General features: G+C 45.7%; 2 protein-coding genes across 2 annotated transcripts in view; one reads left to right on the top strand and one right to left on the bottom strand.

Annotated features, from left to right (window-relative positions):
- C8B (complement component 8, beta polypeptide) overlaps positions 1 to 2,945 on the top strand; it is a 43,651-nt gene extending 40,706 nt beyond the window's left edge. Inside the window, exon 12 of the mRNA XM_010855869.1 lies at positions 2,385 to 2,945. Within this exon, the coding sequence (XP_010854171.1) occupies positions 2,385 to 2,536 (152 nt within the window). The 3' untranslated portion in view covers positions 2,537 to 2,945. The remainder of the gene's footprint in view (positions 1 to 2,384) is intronic.
- Positions 2,946 to 13,594: 10,649 nt separating this feature from the next.
- The window catches only part of C8A (complement component 8, alpha polypeptide), a 71,832-nt gene continuing 65,551 nt past the window's right edge, over positions 13,595 to 19,875 (bottom strand). The window contains exons 10-11 of the mRNA XM_010855868.1: positions 18,073 to 18,295; positions 13,595 to 14,106 (exon numbers count right to left, since the gene is read on the bottom strand). Coding sequence (XP_010854170.1) covers positions 13,955 to 14,106; positions 18,073 to 18,295 — 375 coding nt within the window. The 3' untranslated portion in view covers positions 13,595 to 13,954. The remainder of the gene's footprint in view (positions 14,107 to 18,072; positions 18,296 to 19,875) is intronic.

The following is a 19,875-nucleotide window of genomic DNA, read 5'->3' as shown; positions in this document are numbered from 1 at the left end:
GAAGTGACTTAGCAAAGTGAACTCCTATACAACCCTCAAAATCCAACACAGATGCCCTTTCTTCTATAAAAATTATTCTAACCCAAGTAGAATTAATTTCTACTGTGGGATCCCACAGGACTTCGAACATGTGTTTATTATATCTCTTAGCACATTCTATTTTGGGTTGTGTGTGTCTCCCTCCCTGTCTGTGAGTAGGGATCATGTCCTGTTTATACCTCTGAGTCCTCAGGTTCCCACACAGTTACTGCTGTTTAATTAACAACTGAAAGACTGGATTACCATTTTTTTAGCCAGTTTATTATCTAAGAATTCTTCACACCGCCTATCCCCCACCCCCACCTGTTTCTTTTCCTTTCTGTGCATTTTTGGTGATACCATTAAAAAAGGAAATGGCATATCCAATAAAAACACCAAACATATATTAAATTCTCCACTAGGAAGATCTCCTGGAAGAGGAAATGGCAGTGCAGTCTAGTATTCTTGCCTAGTCCACAGGGTCGCTAAGAGTCAGATATGACAACAACTGAGCGTGCACGCACGCACGCACGCACGCACACACACACACACACACACACACATACACACCATTTGGTAGCCGACAACTTGGTGAGGGCTTTGACTCAGCATGGATTCAAATTCCATCTCATCATTTAATAGCAAATTACTTGACCTCTTTGTGCCTTGATTTCCTCATTTTTAAAATGGAGATGATGATATTAACACATCATTGACCAGAGATGTATTGGGTTGACCACAAAGTTCTTTCACATTTTTCTATAAGAACATGTGGAACAATCTGAACAAAGTTTTTGGTCAACCCAATATTAATGCTTCCCTGATGGCTCAGTGGTAAAGAATCTGCCTGCAGTGCAGGAGACACAAGAGACATGGGTTTGAGCCCTGGGTCAGGAAGCTCCCCTGAAGGAGGAAATGGCAACCTACTCCAGTATTCTTGCCTGGATAATCCGTTAGACAGAGGAGCCTGGTAGGCTACAGTCCATCGGGTCAGACATGACTGAACGACTGAGCATGCATGCATGTACACGTATGCAATATTAATGTCACATGTGTTAGTTTCTGCAAAAATCCCCTGGTCAATAATGTGTTAACTATCTCAAAGAGTTGTCTTGAGTCTCTCTTGAGACATAAAAAGCACTTGGAAGGATGCCTAACCTATCAGAAGAGCAAAATAAATATTTGTTCTGGAGCAAAATATATAGTTAATTTTTATCTCACGTATATTAAATCCTTTCATCCTCTCAATAACCTCATGAAGTAGATACTGCCAATACCCCCATTTTATAGATGAAGAATCTGAGGTTCAGTGGGCACCTAATTAACTTGCCCACATAGTAGATATAGGGACCCAGTTTCAGGTCCAGTGAGCTTGTCTCTGTTGCCTTTGATCTTGGTGCCTGCTCTGCCCTCCTCCCCAGTAAAGGGATCAGGGGTTTCTTCACCCCCTCTCCTGCTATATCTCAACCAGACCCCTGACAGTGATCTGTCCAGTAAGAGTATAATGACAAAAATCACAGGATTTCCACTGGTTGGAGGAGACCTTAGAAATCTCCTTCTCCTGGTATCTCATGTTACCAATGGTGAGGCTCAGGGATATTAAATAATATGCCCAGAACTACACTGCAAGTTAGAGGCTCAGCCATGTGCATATCCATCATGGCGAATGTAATTGACTATTTTCCAGTCTCATCAACAACCAGAAATCCTAAAGGGAAAGGCAAATGTCAGGGAGGAGTGAGCACGGTGTTATCACTTCATTGAAAGCACTCAACGACCACTGTGGATAACAGAGCTCCCGTTTGATATGCTGAGAAGAAGTTAACTATCTGGCATTGTATACCTTGGAAGTGTCTAAGCTAGAAACCATTTATTCCACTAATATGGACTCAGGGATTCCTATGTGCCAGTTTAGGTGCTGGAGTTCATTCAGTGGTGGGAAAATCAGATATAATTCCTCTCACCATGGAGACTGCTCTTTAGAAAGACCAACATCATTTGAATCGTCTGTTTCTACTCTAAGGGCTACAAAATGCTCTGAGAGCTTAAAATATGAAATATTGATGAGGAGTTAGGAATCAGGAAAGGTTTTCCTGCAGAAATAACACTTAAACTGAGATCTGAAGGATGAATAGGATTGACCAGAGGAACAAAGGGTATTTGGGGCCAGGAGAACAGCATGTGCAGGGCCCTGTGGTTCAAAGGAGCATAGTGAGTCAGTGGCCTGAAAGAAGGACAGTAGACTGGAGTGGGGAGATCAGAGATTCAGATTCCCAGTGCCCTAGGGTTTATACACCTCACCCCTCCTGTAGGGCACTAGTGTATAATAAAGGCTAATTAACATTCATTGACCTTCTTTCTTATAGATGTCCCCATTGATGGGAAGTGGAATTGCTGGTCAAACTGGTCTCCGTGTTCTGGAGGACATAAAACAAGACAAAGGCAGTGCACCAATCCACCTCCTGGAAATGGGGGCAACCCCTGCTCTGGTCCTGCTTCAGAAACACTTAACTGTTAAGGAAGGAAAAGCATTTAGCAGGTGATGCTCCTGTGGGTTCAACGCAGCGTAAGTGCTGAGCCCTTAGAAATCAAGTCAGCTCAGCCCCACACCTGCTCCCAGTTGGAGCTGGCCCATGGGTGGAGGGCTGTGCCATTCAGAATGTTTAAAATAAAGATATTATTTGTCAAGTGCATATCAATTTGAACAAATAGTAAGTTAAACAGTAATTAGGGTCTCCTGAAAGGCTTAACCATCCTGATAATCTTCACTTTGCTCATCTCAGCAATTTTATCTTACTCACATTTACTACCAGCTGGGATTGTGTTGGAAGTTGTCTACGTGAAAGTCCCACTATCCACCAGTGACCTGCAGTAGGTTCCCAATGATGGATCCTTGAATAGATATTAAACTGCTCCTATCCTGAGGACATACTGTCTCATTCATCATGTCAGTTGGCAATTCAGGTTTATTGAATGATTAGTATGTGCCAGCCATGGTGCTCAGTGCATTTATTCATTCATTCCATCCTCAAGACCTTATAAGGTGGATACTTTATTAGCCCTATTAAACAGTAGGATGGAGAAGGCAATGGCACCCCACTCCAGCACTCTTGCCTGGAAAATCCCATGGATGGAGGAGCCTGGTGGGCTATAGTCCATGGGGTCACAAAGAGTCAGACATGACTGAGCGACTTTGCTTTCACTTTTCACTTTCATGCATTGGAGAAGGAAATGGCAACCCACTCCAGTGTTCTTGACTGGAGAATCCCAGGGACGGGGGAGCCTGGTGGGCTGCCGTCTATGAGGTCACATAGAGTCAGATATGATTGAAGTGACTTAGCAGCAGCAGCAGCAAACAGCAGGAGAGCCAGCTTAGAAGAGTTCGTTACTTCTCCAAGGTTATACAGTTAGGGAGTCGGGGAGCTGGACTGCAAACCTGGGCACTCAGGCTCCAGAGTTTTAAACTCTTAACAGTGATGCTCCCCTCCTCTCTGTATTGGACATTGGATTAACAAAGAATTTTTTATGAAATGTAGAAAAAGGTGCTGTGTGTGTGTGTGAGTGATTGACAAATCCCCACCCACTGCATCCCAAAGAGCATGGATCCAGGTTCCTCAGCTCCTTTTGATGCTGAGCACAGGAAGTAAGTGTGTGTTCTGGGGCAGAGCTGAGTTGTTGTGACGTGAGTGGGTACCCAGAGAAGATGCTGAACAAGAGACAAGAACAAGGGAAATTCATCACTGAATGAGAGACAGTTTATAAAGAAAGAAAAAAAGAGAGGTTGTGGTGGTTGGAAGAGGAAACACATCAGGAAATGTTCAAGCTGATGGCCGTGGAGTGATGGGCAGTGTAAACCTTCTGTGCCTCTGTACGCTGTAGTCTGCTCACTCATGCTTTTGTGAAAATCTCATTTGGGAAGGGAAGTACTTAAAGATGAGAATAAGAATACAGTTGATCTTTAGGTTACTAAGCACCAAAATATTTTTATTTTTTAGACTGAGTCAAGTGATCATTTAAGCTTTGTTGTTCTCTTTCATTCCATCTCATTAGAACATCCGTTAATATTTCTTTGCTCTCAGGCACTTCCTGTTGGATTGCATAACATCATGTGAATTTGTTGAAATCAAATTGGTGGGGGAAAAACAAAACAGTTGATTGAAGGTGAATTGGCTCATCCTGTGTATTTTCAACTGATTTATTTTCAGCCACATGATCTGCTGTAAGTTTGCCTCTGGGCTAGGTACTTGGACCCAAGACCATAAATGCCCATGACACCAAAGCACAGGTCCCCAGCACCCACCAATCATGCCGCCTAGCTCTCTGGAATTGAGTCAGTAGAACAATGTAGAAGAAGCCGATCCTTTACTGCTCAGGGCTTGTTGCAGCAAGCATGTCCATTCTGTCTGCCTTCTGCATCCTCACGTCCCCTGCAATTGAACTGACGGGTCCAGGCCCTTGTTTGGCTTAATATTATTGCTTTGCCGTCTGCTGTTATTTCAACAGGCTAATCCAATAATGTTTTATCTCTTTCATTATACCGAGACTGTATAATTTTCTTGTGTTATAATCTATCTTCTTTTAAGATTCCCCAGAGACGGGGAAGAGAGGTTCTGTCTTGGGTTGATGGCAGGCTCCCATGAAGCTGATACAGGGACGTGGAAGGCAACACTGCCAAATTAAATTCTGAATCTCAATCACAGCCACCGCTTCTAATGGGAAATTTGAGTTGATTATGGAGATGACAGCACAGGTTCACGTTTATTGCATTTAGCAGAAATTGTTTATCCTATTAAATACAGTCTTGAAGGAGAGACAATTGAATTGTAGAGCACCGGTGAATACCCGGGTGACGCCCAGGCACAGCTAAACTGTGTAATAATTATATTCTTATTTGTGGGCTGAACTTCCCCTTGTGGCTCTTTTTGCAAACAAATGCATTTAGGAGGAGGCTGAAACAGAATGTAAGAATTAAACAAAATAAATGCAGACTGTGCTTTTGGAAAACCTTGGCGACTGTAGCTCACACCGGCATCCCCATGAAGGAGCTGCAGCATCCGTGGGGCCCGGGGCCAGGCAGTATGTGGCCTGGCAGTGGTCCTGAACGCTTGATCACAGCCCAGGGTACCTGGGGGTGGGTGGTTTTGCATCTCAGGGTGTGAATCTCTGAAATGCTGGGGGCTCGGCCATGTGCTTGATGTCAAGACAGGGAGTTCTGTGTCTATACTTCTCTGTGACCTTGGGATAATAATATAACTTCTGTGGGAATAGTAAGTATTATAATTATTTTCACAATAGTAATAATAATAATAGCTGCCAATTATAGAGCACTACTCTGTTTATGAAATCTTTTAACCTGCATCATCTCATTTAATCTTTATTTGAATTTGATGGGGTAGATATTAATACAGTCAGCAGGTGACATGTAGGGAAAGCTTCAAAGGGAAACATGATACTTGCCAGGAACAGGCTGACTATGAAAATCAGCATAGATGCTGAGGCCGGGAGAAGAGCATCTGCTGGCAGAGAATCCAGAGGAAAATGGCATTTTTGTTTTAAAGGAGAGGACTCTGGTCTGCTCCCAAGCACATATACAAAAAAAATCCCACTGGAAAGAGTGGGGCTGGAGCAAAAAGCCCTCAGGATACTTGGCCAGGTCTCCCTGGGGACCTTTGTAATTAGCATCTTGCTGGACATATTTTGTTTTACAGGTCGAAGATGTCCTTAATGACAGCTGTCTATTTGCCAGTGTTTCCAGGCTCTGCAGATACTGTATTTAGTTTGTTTGCTGTCTCCTATTCTTTCTGAAGTATCATGTCCCTGAAGCAGAGATAGTGTCTATCTACTGCACTCAAGTGTCCCAAGTACAGGGCCTGGCACAACAGGCAACAATAAGTCATTGTTGCATGAATTCATGAAAAGCAATGTGAGTGGGGACAAGGGCAGAACCATCCCAGGCCAGGTAGATTCTTTAGTGGATCGGTGGTACATGATGGTGGCATCATAAAATTTGGGATACTGCAACCTTGAGATAGTGGCATCCGTACAGCACTGACAGGGAGGTGCATCCAGTCAGCTTGGGGGACAGCACTATAGAAGAAGAGTAAAACAAAAGAGGCAGGAAAATTGTTGATGCAGGTCAGGCTGAAAGTACAGTCCTTGTTAGGGGACTTCGGGACACATACTGGGACCACCAGAAATCTCCAGGGAAACTTTACAGAGGAAGAGAGCTGAAAACTGTCTTCATTGCTGAGGTAAACCTGAGAAGCACATATATATATATTGAGGAAGAAACCGAAACTCAAGAGGGTTAAAAAGCCTGCCCAGCGTGCGTCAGAGGTAGGAGAGGAATAAAGAAAAACTTAGAAAAAAAATCTTCCAACATCCTGCCTTCACCTTATTTTCTCCTTTGTGGATTAGTATTAAACCTAGTATGACCACCTAAACCCCACCAGCAGCACGCGGGATAGTACACTTGACACCTTTGAGAACCCCTGTTTATTGGATCTGTCATGAAATCAGATGTTTCTATTTGCTGTCTTCCTCTCTGAGTTGTCTTTCTGGAATGTTAATTCCAATACTGAGGGATGAGGGGTTCAGAAACTCAAGGGTAAGTTTGCTGTGATTCCTTCGTGGGGGTGGGGGTGGGGGGCTAGGTTGGGGGAGCACCACGACCTCTTGGGCAGAGCTGGAAACGGGCGAACAGAGACGGAGTGAGGCTGTGCTGAGAACTATGTGCCCTGGTGCCACGCTGCTGCTTTTGTATCCTTGCCTGGCTCTGTGATTTCCTAGCTCTGTGGCCTTATACATGTTCCGAGCCCCTCTGTGCCTTGTTTGCACGTCTAGACAATGGAGATAGTCACAGCAATGTCCTCCTAGGGTTCAGGAGGATGTGAATTAACCATACTCAGGAGAGTACCTGGGGCAGTCAGTGCTCCATAGTATCCTTGACATCCCTGCTTCTGGGGATTTTCAAAACATCAGCAAGAACTATGGTTTATATGTTTGGTTTTTTTTTAAAGTCATTTCAGACTGCTTTAAACTGGTTTAGTACATTTCGGTACTAAACCCACTGTAACACACCAGAACAAGAAAGACATAAAATAGCTTAGCTCCTAGGAGATATCTTAATAAAGGACATGGAAGGCTTTTATATCCCAAGCTCTGGGTTATTAAGGGAAAATGTAACAGCATAATAACTAATATTTGCAGAGGGCATTACCAGTTACAAAGAACTTTCACATACCTAATCCAGCTTAATCCTCTCAATGCCTGCAAGAGGAAGGATTTATTATCTGCTTTTGACAGGTGATGAGACAGAGCCTCGGAGAGTCTGAGTGATTTGCCCAAGACCACACAGCTTGAAAGTGGTGGAACTGCCTCAGTCCATGGGTGGCTGACGCAGGGCTCCCCAACTTGCTGCTGGTCCAGTTTCATTGTAGGGTGGGTGCCTACCCGCCTGCCCGCTTTCAAAGAAGAGATAGGCCCCTGGTCTGGCATTCCTCCACTAGAGAAGCAGAGTCATTTATTAATAGAAGACTTTGGGGCAGACAGACAGAGGCGTCAGACACCACACCACCATTTCCTAGCTGAGAAGCCTAGATGATTCCTTTATCCCCTCTGTGCCTGTGTCTTCATCAGAATATAGGGTCAGTAATCCCCACAGCACAAGAATGAGGTTTGAATAACATGGCACATGCAAAGGGACTGCTCTCATCCCAGAGTGCTTGGTCCACAGCGATGCTCAACTGCCTTCCCCTGCTTGGTTGTGAAACCAACCCTGCCTGACATCTGCTCGTTAGCACTCTGCCTAGCGGCTCTCCCTGGTTGAGCGTGGAGATTGCATTTTATAGAATGGAAGAGGAGAGGAAATGGGACTTGCTTTTACAGCAGGGAATTCTTGGAGGACTGTCAAAGGAAAGCAAGTGGCTGGTCTGACATTCACCTCTGTGCAGGAGGCTGCATCGGAGCCTGGACACTCCCATTATTGGAGGCTGCGGTCCGCAGTTATCTCGTGTCTACACCTTGTAACCCCAGGTGCTCCTTCATCCATCACTAGCCATTGTCTGGTACCCATTCCTTCTTCCTCCACCACCTCCCGCCAAAGGGGCCTCCTTGTTAATAAGCCAGTTTGTTCAGATCCTGAAAACTATCTGATTCTGGTCCCTTTTATCCCAAACACCATCCATCCATCAACTGCCTGCTCCACATGCTTGGTTAGGAAAATGGGAATGGTCGGGGGAGAGAGACAAATAATAGATAAAACTTCTTAGCTGCTATCTCTAAAGAAATAGAATGGATAAATAGATCCGTCAGACATGTATCATGCCATTGGACAGCAAAGTCCATTTGTGAAAAACAGGATGGGAGGATTTATCTCACATTTTAAGCTGTTAATATAGGAGGGAAACATATTTTCCTTTATCTCTCCCAGAGGAGGGGGGAGTCCCTAAGCTACAAATGCATAATTTTTAATTCAGCTTGATGGTTTCCCCTTCACTAAGGTGGAAAAGGTGAGGGTCTCTCTTAAATGTCTGGTGTGGGCTTCCCTCTGACGTGCCAGGAAGGATGTAGGACCTCAGAGCACTATGAAAACATCTTCCACAGGGTTGTCTCTCACCAGTTCCTACATGCTATGTGCAGAGGCTGTTTCAGAGCCTTTGCCTCTAGCACGGAGGGACCAGAGGGAGAAAAACATCCCAGTTTTTACTTGGAAGCTCCTAGGTGTTCAAGAGCTATGCTAGATACTGGGGCTTCACAAGTAAACCGCAGTCCCCATCTGCCCTGCAAGCTGTCACTGTGTAACTTGGCTACAGTGATGGGGTATGGAAAGTTCTGGAATCCAGAGCGATGTGAGGGAGTAGGATCTGATGAAGTGTAGGGGAGCAGAAGAGGTCAGAGTTGGCTTTCTGGGTAAATGGACAGCTAATTCTTAGCCTGCAGAGTGCTGGTTAAGAGTTGGGAGAAGGTGGGGGCCAGTAGGCAGCAGTGCTTCTCAGGCAGTATGTACAAAAACCTGGAGGGGACACAAAGCCTATAAAGGGGATTAAACTGGAAATATTAGGTTGGCCAAAAAGTTTGTTCAGCATTTTCCATAAGCTCTTATGGAGAAAACTAAACAAACTTTTTGGCCAATTCAGTAGTTCATTCAGACAACAAATATTTATTTAGTCCACTCCTAAGGAGAAATAATATTCTAGATACTGGGGATCCAGCCATGAAAAAGCTTTCATATTAATGAGGGGAGGCACACCAAAAAAATATCTATAATCTCAGGTAGTGATGAGTGCCATACAAGAAAAAATAAAAGAGGGTAACGTATTTAGAGGGGAATTATTTGAGCAGAGAGGGGAGTGAATCAAGAGTGAGTCGTGGATGAACTCCTTTAGAGGATGAGCATTTCAGGTGCAGGAGAAAGCAGGTGCAAAGGTCCTGAGGCCTGAGAGAGCCAGACATGTATGAGGAACAGCAAAAAGGCTCCCATGACTGGAACAGCAGGACTGTGGAAAGAGTGAGTGGAAGGAAATGACATCAGAGAGTGGTGAGGGCTCAGCATTCAGGGCTTTGTTGTCCTGTTAGGGACAACAGATTTTTTAGTCTATTGGCTCACAAAGTCTGCAAAGGGAGAAAAGATGGCGTGACCCATGGCGTCAGACCAGAGAAAACCTTGTGAATCTAGCTTTAGATTCTTACGCTTCAATATGATGTCTATGGAGTGTTGAAGCTCTAGGACCTCTCAAGGAGGGCAGGGTCATGACTGGAAAGTGGCCCTCTGTGGAAATCTCCCTGGGACCACAAGCTGCTGCCCTCAGGAAAGGCCCCATGACCAAACCAAAATGTCAAACTCAGCTCTTCCCAGCCTGAGGAGGACCAGTGACCACCCCCAGGAGCTGAGCAGTAACTATTTTCCACCCCCTCATGAAATTGGCCACCTCTCAGCTCTGCACACACTATTTCCTCCGAGATGTCCAACCCCTTCTTCACCTTTCTTTGCTTTCCTAGTGTTAGTCGCTCAATTGTGTCTGACTCTTTGTGACCCCATGGACTGTAGCCCACCAAGCTTCTCTGTCCGTGGAATTCTCCAGGCAAGAATACTGGAGTGGGTTGCCATTCCCATCTCCAGGGCATCTTCCTGACTCAGGGATCAAACCTGGGTCTCCTTCATTGCAAGCAGATTCTTTACCGACTGGGTCAACTCCCACACACTTCTTAGCTTCTGCTCGCCATCGTCTCCTGTCCTATTCAGGCTGTCTTACTGCTCCCCAGGTTGGGCTTTCTGCTGATTTGGGACCTGAGGCCCCGTTCACAGGCCTCCTCCATCAGACCAGATGTTCTTCCAGTGCTGGGCCTGTGTCTGATTCATTTCTGTTCCCCAGCACCCAGCCTAGGGCCTGGTACAGGGGTCCCTAGAGTGCTCGCCCATATCCCAAGCAAGGGGGTAGCCTCCCCGATTTTCTTCACAGAGGATAAGCCTCTTTCTGCCAAACTGAATCACTTGCCCTTCCTCAAACAGCGCCCAGCGGCTTCCTCTACTGTCTCTCATTTCTGCACTGTGGTTTTTGAAGCCTCCCCTTTCTCTCTGTCCATTTTCTTCACCCTAAAGGCATCTAGTTCAGAAGAGATTCATTGAGTGCTGAACTCTTTAGATCTTCCTCTATCTCAAAGCAGAAAAAAAGAAAAAAGCCTCTCCTTATTGCTTTTCATTCTGTCATTAATTTACTTTTCAAAAGACACCTTGTCAAGCTGAAGATTATATCTTTAAACCGTGTTTTTACATCCACTACCTATAAAACTGTAGATTATAGATCTTCTGAAAAGACCTGAGGGAGAATACATTTGATGGGTTTTATGCCTTTTGCGTGATGAGAGCCAGACACTCTTGGAGAGGGAGAGATGCTGATCTGGTGAAGGGTGGCTGCTGCTGCTGCTGAAACTGCTGCTGCTGGTGCTGTATTTTCATTTCTAAAGATGCTGGGGATTCAGCATCCTCGGAGGAGCAGGGCAGACACTGGCCTTGCTTCTGTGGTTCAGACGACAGGAAGATGGCATTGCTCAGCTGGTCGTTTTGGCTCGCAGGTGAGCCAGGCAATTGTTTAATCCCAGTGTTCTCGTCTTGTGTCTAAAAGACTACACTTGCTAATGAGCTCCCTGGCCTCTGTTTCTCCTCTCTCCCCTGCACCCCACACGCCACATCCCTCCACTGGCGGGGAGCCCAGAGCAAAGGTTGGGGAGCGCATGCTTGATGGACTGCGTTCACACCCTTGCCAGCCTGTCAGCTCTGTGACCCGCCAGGTGCAGCCTCATTGAGACGCAGTTTCATTAGCTGTAAAGTGGGACTCGTAAAACACACCTAAGAGGTATTCTTTAAGACCAGATAGAGTACACAGGTAAACCTCACTGCGGGGCCCTTTTGTCACGCGTTTCACAAGCATGTAACGACTCCTCCACTCTCAGGAACGCTCAGCCTTGACTGCATTGGAATTGCCTGGGAAGCTTTCATTGATTTATTTATTTTTAATTGAAGTGATACTACTTAATTGAAGTATAGTTGATTTACAACATTGCGTTACTTTCAAGTGTATAGCAAAGAGATTCAGATATATATATACATATGTATGTTATGTATATATACATAGATATAGATAGATATTTCTTATTGTTGTTTAGCCGCAGAGTTGTGTCTGGCTCTCTTGTGACCCCATGGACTATAGCCCGCTAGGTTCTTCTGTCTGTTGGGAATTGCCCAGGCTAGAATACTGGTTGCCATTTCCTTCTCTGGGGAATCTTCCTGTCCCAGGGATCACAGCCATGTCTCTTATGTCTCCTGCTTTGGCAAGTGGGTTCTTTACCACTAGCACCACCTGGGAAGCCCCCAATAAATAACAAATGGAAATTACTTACGATAAATTTAAAAAGTAGGAAGTAAGTTAATGACAGGATGAGAAGCAATATGAGAGTCTTTTTTTTTTTCCTTTCAGATCAATCTAGAGTACAGAAATAAACTTCTAAACTATAAGCTTTAGTTCATAATAGTAACAGTAAGAGTGACACTAATAATGTCACATATGACTGGCATTGTGCCAAGTGTTTTATATAACTTAATTTATTCCCCGCTCCCCATTCCAACACATACGCACCCACACACACCCTTAATACACTTTCTCTGGTTCAAACTTTCTCACATGCTGTATTTCTATCTTAAAGTTCTTCTCCCTTTCTACCTAGTTCAAAAATCCCTCAAGGTCTAGGTCAAGCCCCATTCCATATATTTAATATACACAAGGAAAGGCAAATCTCTCTTTCACCTGTCTCCTTTGATACTTATTTTATGTGCCATATATTTTGGCATTAATTCAGCAGTTAACTTCCTGTGACCCTAACTTCTGATGTTTTTTATATATATGAATGGTTGAGGGGGCTCCCCAAGTGGTGCTAATGGTAATAGAACCTCCCTGCCAATGTAGGAGACATAAGAGACATGAGTTCAATCCCTGGGTTGGGGAGATCCCCTGGAGGAGGGCTTGGCAACCCATTCTAGTATTCTTGCCTGGAGAATCCCATGGGCTGAGGAGCCTGCCAGTCTACAGTCCATAGGGTCGCAAAGCAGTGGACATGACTGAAGTGACTTAGCATGCATGATTGAGAATTCTGGAAGGATAGGGAGATATATACATGTATGTGTGTGTGTGTGTGTGTGTGAGTCAATACACAGTTTTTGTACCAACTGGGAGGGCAGGTTTTACCCTCAAGGAGCTCACAATCTTTGGGTCAACAGAAAACTCAATGCAACACCCATGTTCACTCTTTGAGGACTGATTGGAATACCGTGGGAACAGTGAGGCAGGCTGATATGACTGGCTCTTCCACAGGTGGGCAAAGTCACAGCACAGGGAAAATCACTCAGTCCCATCTGACTCTGTGACCCCACGGACTATGCAATCCATGGAATTCTCCAGGCCAGAATACTGGAGTGGGGAGCCGTTCCCTTCTCTGGGGGATCTTCCCGACCCAGGGATCGAACCCAGGCCTCCTGCATTGCAGGCAGATTCTTTACCAGCTGAAACCGAAGGGAAGCCTGAGGTGTCTGGCAGATGCATGGATTTCACACTTCCCTCTGGGAGTGGAGGAGAGACCACATTTCTGAAGTGATTCTTCGTTCAGTCCCTCCCTTCACCCACAGATGCTTGTTAATTCCCTCTGATTCAAGGCACAGCCCTGACCTCTGGGGATGCAGTGCTGAATGAGACAAAGCTGATCCCTGCCTTCCAGATTACCATCCATGGGGAGAGAGGTCAAAAATAGTCACAGGAAATGTGGGATCCAGTATATAATTACTAATTGTGAAAAAGGCAATGAAAGAAAAGACTAGAGTGCTATGAGAAAATAAATGGGAGAAAGGTGATATTTGTGGTAAGAACTCAAGCAAACACGAGAGATTAATTGAAGGAATACAAGAATATGTTGAGTCCCAGTGAAGGAAAATTGAAGGAACTTGAATCAGTCTTTAATTTTTCTGTTTGTTTCAGTTATCTTGCTAACTAATAATGGTTCTCCAAATGAACAAATGTTATCAAAGAACTGAGATCATTCTCATGGTACTTTGTTTTATTGGTAATTGATGGTTTCAAAAGTATCTGCCTGCCTTGTCCCTCCACCATCCTAAAAGTTCCTCTAAGACATGGATGGAGAAAGTTCCTTTTCTTTTTGGATGATCCAAAGTTCCATGAGCGGCTAACCCTCTAATTACCTCTCAACACCCAGTTTTGACTGAGTTATGTGGGTGATAGAACTGTTGGTTGTTGATGGTGCAGTCTGGTCCAGGACAAAGAAAAAGTCCGTGCTGATGGGTATCTTCTGTCAGCTGAGTGAGGTCTGTATCCATTGGTCAGCACAAGCAGTGACATCCCCTGTCCCTGCTCCAGCCTGTGCCCGGAGGCACTCAGCATGCCTGGGTCTGCACCCTGTGGCCTGGACACGAGGCACCTCCGTTCTGGGGTGCGGGATTGTTACATTCTCTCCTCCTCTCCTGGGTGCCCGATCTGCAAGCAGACCAGGAGCTCCAGCAGCTCCAACGACCATCCGCCTTAGCTCCTGCATGGATGATTTCCCGGGGAACAAGGTTAGCATACCAGCAGCAGCTTGGATAGTGAAGAGTGAAGCCCATCCCACCGCCCTAGAGTGGTCTATAAGCTCTCCTTGGGGAAATGCCTGGGTGTAGCCAACCAAGACCTCTGTGCTTGCTGCCTCACACTTAATTTGAAACTCTGAGTGGAGTGAGAAGAGGCCACTGGGAGCCCATCTCATGAAATTGGAACCTGCAGTTCCATGGAAGATGGATGGCAGAGAGAGGCATGGAGGCGTGTGCCTCTGAAGAATGACTCCAAGCCAGTGAAGTGTGTGCAGAGAGGGAGCTCATCCCACCTAGAGCTTCACAGACAAAGGCCAGCCAGACATCCCTAGGGAAAGGATTAGTGGGATTTTAAATGAGGGTTCAAAAACCAACCCCCTCGGCCTCTGATGGAGCCTCAGTGGTTGATAGATTCTCTGCACAGAGTATCAGAACCCATGTGCTGAACATGCACTGTCTCTGGAAACCCAGCTTACACAATCCCTCCAGCCTGGGACTGCTGCCTTCTGCTGTCTGTATGCCTCTGGACCAGCCCATCTCCTCACTTAGCCTGAGTTTTCACCTCTGTAAAGGAAAAGGATGGATTCATCCAGTGGGGTTTTTCCATCATAACTTTTTTCATTACTGTTGTTGTTGTTGTTGTTGTTGTTGTTTTGCCTTAAATGAAATCTTGGATGGGACCCGACATGGAAGTCAGATGAAAGTGAAGCTGTCCTATTTGAAGCTGGGGTGTCTATTAGGTTTCCCTGCTCCCCTGGGGCAGCCCCTAGGAGACCCCAGCCTTCGTCAGATCCCAGTGTGAATATCATTGGGTTAGATTATCTTCAAGTCCCTTCCAGCTCTGTAATTATACTCCCTGGTGGGGCAGCCACAGCAGGGTTCTCTATTCCTCTCACCTCTGTGGCTTGGTTCCTACAGGCAAAGATTTGCTGGGAAAATCCCTTGGGCCCTCCATTAGTGGATATCCATGGTGGCTGATTCCCCAGCCTTAGATTTCCTTGCCGGATTGATCTCTGTCTGGCTGAAAGTTCAGTCTGATAGCCTCATGGCCACCCGAGGTCCATACCCTGCTTAGAACAAGGTTAATGGAACCCCCATGAGCTGAATGCAACTGACTGAATGTAATCTTATAGGGAAAACAGGGCTGTGAGGAAGACCCAGCGCCCTGTGCCCTGCCACCCCTTAGATCAATGTTATCATGCCCCATTTTCCAGTGCCCACCATGGATCATGTGACTCAGCACGGTTACCACCAAGCCCAGCACTGGATCACTGGCAAAGCATCTCTGGGTAGTCCACACCCTCTGTTTCCTTTGCACTATGCTGTGTGGACAGGAATCCAAACACGTCCCTGGCTCTAGGGGCCCTTGACATGCTCTGATTCTAATCATCCAGATAGAGCCGACATCTGTTCTTTTAAACCAGGTCACCTTATAACCAGCACTTGGACCATATCCTCCCTGTCCACTCCCCAGAGTGATAGTCAGTGCACTCATCTCAGACTCTCTGCCCTCATTCCCTACATGCCCTGATTCTTAGGACAGTAGTCCCCAGCCTTTTTGGCACAGGGACCAGTTTCACAGAAGATAGTTATACCATAGACCGGGGGGGCAGGGGAGGTGGTTTCAGGATGGTCTGAGTGCACTGCGTTTATTGTACACTTTTATTTCTAATCTAATGCCACATACATGTGCGCAGCCCAAAGGTTGGGGACCCCTGTCTTAGAATGTAAATTAATAGAATGTAACAGTTAAGAGTCCAGGTCCTAACATCAGATCACCTGGGTCCAAATGCTAGCTCTGACTCTCCCCAAATAGATGACCCAGCAAATTATTTCACCTTCCTTCTGCCCCCCTGTCCTCATCTGTGAACTGGGGTGATAAGGCATCACTGACTCAATGGCTATGAATTTGAGCAAACTCCAGGAGATAGTGAAGGACAGGGAAGCCTGGCGTGCTGCCGTCCCTGGAGTCGCAGAGATTCAGACAGAATTTAGCAACTGAACAGCGACAACATCACATTCTTGGGGGGATAAAGGAGTTCATGCACATGAAGTGTTGCAGTAGTGCCTGGTGCAGGATTTGTAATTCTTTCTGTTCACTGACCTTTGGTTCCTCTGGAAAGTTGCCTGGCCAATGAGGCAAATGGGGGCTAAAACGCAGTCCAAACTCTGCTTGAAAAGTTAAGAGATCCCTGGGTCTTGGAGCTGGGCAGTATCAACCCTGCACGATTTTCTGTGTATCTCCCAACTTACATACCTAACAGGCAGTTTCTTTTTTTCCAGTTCCCATGAGGAAACTGTACCAGGCTTGGCCCATGTAATTGTTCTGCTTGGGTTTTGTTCTCTGCATCTTCCTTCATAAGGACCCTGGAATTGACTCACATCTTGGCTTACCCCTCTTGGAATTCTTCCTACAGGATATCAGGCAGCTTGTTGGGACCCCATTTATATTCCCTTTAGCCCACAAAGGAGGGATTTAGATGAAGCTCCAACTCAGGACAGATCTTCTACCAGTAGAGTTCTCTCTTCTTTTTTCTTACTGGAACTGAGTTTGCCACACAAATTGGCTAGTTTAATTCTCAGCCCAACCTGTGATGCAGGTACCAGCATCATCCCCACTTTACAGGAGACGCCTACCCAACATGAAAATTAGCACCACTGGGATGTGAAGGCCTATTTGACACCATAGCTGCGCTATCTTGCCTCCCATTTAGAACAACCCTCCCATCGATAAAATTGTTACCCATCCATCAGCTCACTCTAAAACCAGGCTCCTATCCCATCTACCCTGTGCCTCAATCGTTTGTTTTATAGATAACCGTAGTCCCTTCTGGAATTATTTTTCTTTATGCTTTCATCATTGCAGTTGTCAAATGAGACTGATTTATACATTGATTTGGTAGCCCATATTTTTGCCATCATTCTGTGTACGAGTATACATGGAAAAATTGGAAGCTTATGGATTCAAACATGCATAGAGATTCTTGAAGCTCAAATGGAAACATAGATGAGAAAGATGGGTCCCAGAAAGAAGAAATGATTATCAGCATATCAGTAAGTTAGTGAAACAGCTGAGATTCACACGCAGGTCTCTAGACTTCATCTTTAAGGGACTTGGACCCTTATTTGAGAAACTTCTTTTCTCATGCAATTGCTTTGTGTTGCAGCTTAATAGGTTTAACTTTGCAACCTTAAGCATTACATTACTTGCCCCAAGCTTGTGTTTAGTCATGACAATTTATCCCTTGTAGTGGATTGAATAATGTCCCTCAAAAGATAGGTTGATGTTCAACCCCATTACCTGCAAATGTTACCGTATTTGGATATAGGGTCTTTGAAGATAAAATCAAGTTAATATGATGTCATGTTGGATTAGGGGAGGTCCTAGTCCAATGACTAGTGTTTCTATACGAAAACAGAGATGTAGCATGGAGACCACCACGTGAAGACAGAGGCAAAGACTGGAATGGTGTAGCTACAAGCCAAGAATGCTTAGTGTTGCTGACAAGTGCCTGAGGCTAGGAGAAAGAAGAGATTCCCTTGTGGAGCCTTCACAAGAAAGCAGCCTGGCCAGTACACCCAGAATGGGATTTCTAATTTCTAGAAGTCTGAGTTAATAAATTTCCATTGCTATAAGCCACCCAGTTTTTGATACTTTGTTGTGGCAGCCTTCGGAAATGAATACAACCCTCCAGAAATTAGCCCCGTTGTCCATATGCGTCTCAGTCTAAAACTGTTCTCATCTGAGAGAGGGTCCCGATGGCAGGAAGAGAGCATAAGAACAGGTAAACGCAGGGGTCAGTCATAGAGCTCAGAATGTGGGTTCCTAGAGCAGTGGGCAAGAGGGCACAGAGCAGAGAGGCTGGGAACCCCAAGAACCCTCTGAGCTGGAGTAGGCTAGAAGCTGAGTGAGGATGCGCAGGCCTTACCCTCTGACTGCATTTGCTCACAGGCAAGGCCCTGGCGACCCACGGGGCACTGACACTTGCAGCTGGTACCCTCAAGGATGGGCTCCCCATTGTTGAAGCAGGGCCCACAGCGGCAGGCGTTGAATTCCATCAGGTACTTGTCCAGGGCCCGCCGCAGGTTCTGGCGCTTGGTCTCCAGGGACCCCAGGTTCGTGTGCTGCAGTATCTCATGGATTGGCTTCATCTGTGGGCACAGAAAGAACAGAGGGCTGCACCCTCGGCTCTGTACAGCTTCCCAGAGCCCAAGAACTGGTCATCAAGCCTCGGGAAGGCCTGCTGCATGCCAGACACAGAGCCAGATTATCCTGCTGCATTAGATCCAAGCAGCCACTCTGTAAAGCGGGTATTAGGTTTCCCAGGCCATAGATAAAAAAGCAGAGTCTAAGAGTGTTTGAGTGACCAGCTCAGGACCACACACAATGGACCATGCTGAACATGGAGCTACATAACTTTGAAACCTGTGGTCCCCAGATCCCAGAGGAAGACAAGAACCCAAAAGCTATCTGTGCCAACTCATCCGCCCCCTCCAGCATTCTTAGGAGGCAGGAAGAGTATAAAGTACTTACATGTCTATGTGTATGTTTTACTGTCACCCTTCAATGCAGGGATTAATAAAATTCTTGACAGGCAGTTGTGTTGCCACTGCTGAGCACAACCCCTAATGGTATGAGTGTGGGGTTTGCCTGTGTGTATGCTGGGGTGGTTTTATATTTGCAGCAGCCCATTCTAGGCAGGAATGTAGTCCAGGGTTTCTCAGCCTCAGCACTATTGCATCTCCAGCTGAATAATTCTTTATTGGCAGGGCCGGGCCAGCCTGTGCATTGTATGATCATTAGCAGCATTGCTGGCATTTACCCACCAGATGCCAATAGCATCTTCTAGCCATGAAAACCAAAACTGTTTTCTGATATTGCTAGATATCCCCTAGTGGGGAAAGGGTGGTCAACCCCTGCTTGGAAAGTCATAGATAGAACAGAGAGCATTGAATCTGGGGCTAGAAAATCTGGCTTCAAATCCCAGCTCTGCTTCTAGCTGTGTGATCGCTGTCCCATTACACATGAGCCTTCCTTCCTCATCTGTAAAGTGAGAACAATAGTCCTGCATTCCTGATTTATCAAGAGGATTAAAGTTGAAAGACAGGGAAGGGCTGTCACACAGTCACAGCTAAATGAATGCTGCTCGCTTCTCAGCTGTGTGGCCCAGAGCTGCCCCTCCTAAGCCTGAGCCCCATTATCTATAAAATGGGAATAATAACCTACTTAAAATTCACATGAGGATCTAAGGAAATAATGAATGTGAGATACCATTGCAAAGAGGAAGAACAGTATAAAGTAAAGCACCATTTTTATTAGTTAGATGTGATGATAGCAAAAAAAACCACATTTTTTTAAACTGTATGTATATATGGTCATCTTCAATATGCTTATAACACTATTTTTTAAACACATAAACATAAAATAAAAACTCTTTCCCAGGTGTCTCATTTTACAGGAGAGGAACCTGAGGAACTGAGAGAGGAAGGATTTGCCAAGGTCACAGAGCCATTCTGAGATGGGACCAAACCCCACTGGAGCAAACTTACTTCTCAAGAATCAGAGGTCAGTGAGGGCACTCGCCATGCTTTGAGTGGGTTCCTGGAAATGTGTACAGAAAGACCCGTGGCAAACAAACCTTGTCCTGTGACCAGGGGCTGTGGCTGAGGTCACCAGGCTGGTCATGTTGGTATTGGCTGGGCCCCCAGCCAAGGGGAGAACACCATTACTG

This window comes from Bison bison, unplaced genomic scaffold (assembly GCF_000754665.1).
Source record: "Bison bison bison isolate TAMUID 2011002044 unplaced genomic scaffold, Bison_UMD1.0 scf7180017864369, whole genome shotgun sequence".
Lineage (NCBI taxonomy): Eukaryota > Metazoa > Chordata > Mammalia > Artiodactyla > Bovidae > Bison > Bison bison.
This window is presented reverse-complemented; position numbering and strand designations above follow the sequence as displayed.